At 40.7% G+C, this 4,583-nt stretch overlaps 1 protein-coding gene across 1 annotated transcript in view; it reads right to left on the bottom strand.

Moving 5' to 3' along the window:
* Positions 1-2,288: 2,288 nt before the first annotated feature.
* LOC107661825 (C-factor-like) overlaps positions 2,289-4,583 on the bottom strand; it is a 23,230-nt gene continuing 20,935 nt past the window's right edge. The window contains exon 6 of the mRNA XM_016451594.1: positions 2,289-2,740. Coding sequence (XP_016307080.1) covers positions 2,549-2,740 — 192 coding nt within the window. The 3' untranslated portion in view covers positions 2,289-2,548. The remainder of the gene's footprint in view (positions 2,741-4,583) is intronic.

Here is a 4,583-nt window from a genome sequence, read left to right as displayed (position 1 = left end):
TCAATGTTGTATTTAAAATTAGTTATTTATATTTTAATATTATATTATGCATTTATATTATTTTATAAACACATCTAAATTAAAATATTTAATTTTTTTTTTTTGCTGAGATTTGATGCAGTGACAATTTTGCATCGTGATTACGCAATGACGTAACCGCGCAATGACATCGTGTCATTTAGCAACTTTTAGCAACAAATCGACCTTCCTTTAGCAACTTCCCCTGAAAATTAGTTGGCAACACTGACTAGGGGTGGCCAGACCACCCCTTGGGGTCGCCCCTGCCAAAAGCTGTAATGTATTATTCCAAATCACAAATGCAATCAGGAGTAAAAGTAGAGGTTAAAGATCTGGGCTAGAAAACAACAATCCTAAAAGCAAAATCTGGAAGGTATGACCCAGAAACCGATAAGCTTATTAGTAGCTCCATTATCGCCACTGTGACCTTGAGCAAGGTATTTATTTGTCCATAGGTTGTTCAAAAGGAACATCCCCTGAAGTAATTTAACCTTTCCAGCTACTTTAAAGAAAAAAATCTGTTAAATATACTGCAACGAATAAACCAAACAAAGAATTTGCTGATAAATATCAGAGCCTTGGGGATCTGGGTACCTTCACAATACTGTACTGCATCTGCGTTGAAGAAAAATCTCTTCACTCAGTGGCCATCTTGGTACCTGGGGAGTTATTTTCTATACATGTAATAGGCAGACAAGTAATGGAGAAAGGTCAAAATATCCAAAAACTGTGTTCCTAAAACACACAAATTGCAAATGCAAATTCTCTACTCAATTGCCTCCACCTGCAGACAATCAGGCAACTCAAAGGACTGTTTATAGGGACAAATTTACCACACATTCATTCACTCATATCATGGTGTTGCAGCCTGGAATTAAACCGCTGGTTTTGTCTGGCCAGAGGAGAACAATGGAGTTTTGGTTCCTATGACACACTATTTTCCTGTTTAATACTGTAAAGCTGCTTTGACACAATCTGTATTGTAAAAAGCGCTATATAAATAATCGTGACTTGATTGACTTGACAATAAGCTTTCCCTGAATGTCAGCAAAACAAGATGATTGTGGATTACAGGGAGACACAGAGAGGCAAACTCACTCCTATTTGTATCAATAGAGTGGAGGTTCAAAGAGTCAAAAGCTACAAGCTCCTTGGTGACCACATCTTGGTGATTTCTTCATTTCCTACCATACAGACCCAGTAGTCAGAGTAGCCTGTCGACATCTCTACTTCCAGTAGAGGCTGAAAAAAATTGACATTGACTCAAACACACTGATTAACTTTTACTGCTGCACCACAGGGGACATCCTTATGAAAAAAAAAAATCTAGTGAAAATTTTTAAATGCACTAAGAACAACACATGCACATTTAGCAAGATGTATGATAGTGATAACACTTGGATGCTTTCTCATCAGTTCTCTTAATAATATGCATAATTTAAACAATTCACATTTGGGTTTATCCTGGTGTTTTCTATTTGTATTAGTTATTTATAACTCACCTCAGACTTTGATCTATCTGGGTTATGCAAAAAAATATCACCTTTTTGACAAGAATCCTCCAAGAGTTGCTTAACAGTTTCTAAGCCCATGCCCTGGTTGGGTCCGGTGATCAAGATATTGCATGCTTTCACTGCTTCCATCATCTAAGTTCATCATTCTGGGTCATCCAACCTGCTCCTTAGAAGTGCTTTTTATATGAACCCAAGTGAACACCACGCCCATTTTGCACTAGCGTATTGTTCTGCTTCATACTGTATGTGTTATTGATGCTTTAAACATAAATGATGTGAACAGTAAAAGAGAGTGAATTTAAAAAATCTAAGATAACTTTCCATCTATTAGCTCAAATACTAATCATTTACAACTATAATAAACCTGGGTGAAACAGTGGCAGCTCATTGCAACGTTATATTCTATTTGTTAACTACACATACAGTGTGTGTTGCTAACTAGGTAAACTTGAGCCATATCGGCTTAGGTACACATAGCTTCTTTAGGTCAGTAGCTAAACAACTTTAGGGTTTGACACCCAGATACGGATTGCTAAGCCACTAAAAATAAATAGAAATACTATCTGGGCTCCACCGATAAGATAACATAAGTTACTACCAGGTACACATAGCACTTTCATTAAGTCATTCTGCAAATCAGGCTCCGGCACACACAGATAGTAAAACATGCAATTCTCTTGGCTCTTTGGAGCATATCCAGTATATGTCTTGGTGGTAGACCTGTTTGTTTGGGAGGACTGTATTGTGTGGGGATATATGTGTAGCAAGTGGCCCAGTTGTAGCGACTACGCCACCCCGAAATACCGGGGAAAATAACCCAAATAAGGACACGCAAATACGTTCCACATGAAAAGAGCAAGAGGCGTGAATCTCCGTACAAACAATCTTTTATTAAAGCTAAAAGAATTGGCTGATATTATTTTAAAACCCACAGCCGGCACACACCACTGTCATGGGTCCAAAAAAAGAAAAAAACAGAAAACATCCAAATAATGTTTTCTGTTGTAGGAGTCTTCCTATAGAAGAAGCGGGTGAATATAACAGCACCAGGTATGCAAAAGAGAAAAATCACACCAATCAGTATCACACCCACAAGCTTCACTGCAAATAGTAACACAGCAATAGTGACACACAAAAATGGCCACCCCGAGTGAAATAATGTCCCTGGTGCTGTCAAAACCCAGCCCGCTCCCAGAAGCACTCCACTCCTACAAACAAAGGAAAAGAGAACATCACATTAAAAATAAACCACAAATTGAATATCCATATTCACAATAAAAGAAAACAATCAACTTTTGTAAAAGAATTCACAAAGTAAGAGAAAACAAAATTACAAATCACTCAAAACCAAATCAAAAACAAACAATTAAACAAACAAACAGACAAACATCAAGCCCACTTGGATACTAGACATGGACGTAATTAAACTCCCAAAAGCAGCAGCGTGGCTCGAACAATGCAGAATAGGAAACGAGCTGTATTAATTACCGCTCCCGCTCAACCCGTTAATACGATGGTGTAATGCTCATGACAACAGATCTAAGGATCATACAACAACCTCTTTAAAGACTCCTCTTTAAAAGGTGACAGCGACAACAGCTGGCACTACGACCTGGGCTACGTTACACTGCGAGGCCACAATCAATGGGGGCCGTGAAGGCACACCGCACTGAGAGCAAACAACGCACGCACCCAGTATATCTCAGCAGCCTAACAACACACATGGAAGGCCATAACAGGAGGGAAGGGGCGGGCTTTCAACCATGACGCACCCCAAGAGGCAGAACCAACCAACTTATATACCCTAACCGGGCAGTCGCTCATTGGCCACCTAATTAATTATGGTGACGTTTTGACCACATCACTACATATGCATATCTACTGCAGTAGCTCGTCTGTGGATGTATTTGCAGCAGCAAATCTCTTCTGACAAGACCAAAAACATTAACATTGTCATACAGTATCTATTGCAATGCCAAACTAACCAGAGAGTTGTCATGATTGAATTGAAATTTTCCACAAGCTCTTGATTTTTAGCAGGGCAAGGTCCAAAATGTTGTCCCAAACCTTTTGGGACAAGTGATGGGCACACTTAGGAAAGAGAAGGTGGTCTTCCTAAATTCAGATACAAAGGACCACAGACACCATGTCTTTTGGGTGCCTGAAGTTCTAGAAGACATGGTGGAACAGCACATATGCAGTATTAGGCAGTATGCAGACTCTTCAGGGGAACCAGTCGAAAAGCCTTGGTGAATCTTTCATTGGCAACTAGCATGCAGGTCTGGCTACTGGATGGTGTGAGGTGGCATGGGGATTTGGTCATGGCACAATTTGGACAATCCTGGATGACGCTTTTTACCTCTTGTGACATACAGGGCCACCAGTAGTAGTCATAAAGGGTTTGGCTGATGCTGGGAAGACCAGTGCACAGGGAGGAGAGGAAAGAGTCTAGAGGTGATTGGTGAAGAATTGCTGGCTTACTCCAGCTGAGCAGGATCAGCATTAAGGGCTTCTTTGATTTGCTCATCTCATGGTCCACTGAATCAGGATTGACAATCTTCGATGGCAGAAGGATAGGTTCTGGAGTAGAGTTGGAAGATTACAGGAAGCAGAGCTAGGAGAGAGAGCATCTGCTTTTAAAGGGGTCATATGATGCGATTTCAATTTTTCCTTTCTCTTTGAAGTGTTACAAGCTCTTGGTGCATAAAGAAGATCTGTTAAGACTAAAGAGTCAACCAAGCCTACCTAAAACGGCTCGTTCTAACACGCCCCCACATGTCTACGTCACGATGTGGGAAGATTTGCATAACACCGCCCAAATGTTCACGCAAAGAAAGAAGGCGTAACTTTTAATCTCGCTGTAGTATTGTTGCTGCAGCCATGTCGTGAAGGCGTTGTGCGTTTCGTTGTGAAAGCGAAACTACTTTGTTTGGCCTTCCAAAAGAGGACGATATCCGCTTCATCATGACTAGAGCTGATCCGTGCTGGTCGCTGAGGAAATACATCAACTTCGCTGTGGATCGCCGGATCGGCTTTCACCGTGGACGAAGC

This window comes from Sinocyclocheilus anshuiensis, unplaced genomic scaffold, assembly GCF_001515605.1.
Source record: "Sinocyclocheilus anshuiensis isolate Anshui unplaced genomic scaffold, SAMN03320099.WGS_v1.1 scaffold47, whole genome shotgun sequence".
Lineage (NCBI taxonomy): Eukaryota > Metazoa > Chordata > Actinopteri > Cypriniformes > Cyprinidae > Sinocyclocheilus > Sinocyclocheilus anshuiensis.
This window is presented reverse-complemented; position numbering and strand designations above follow the sequence as displayed.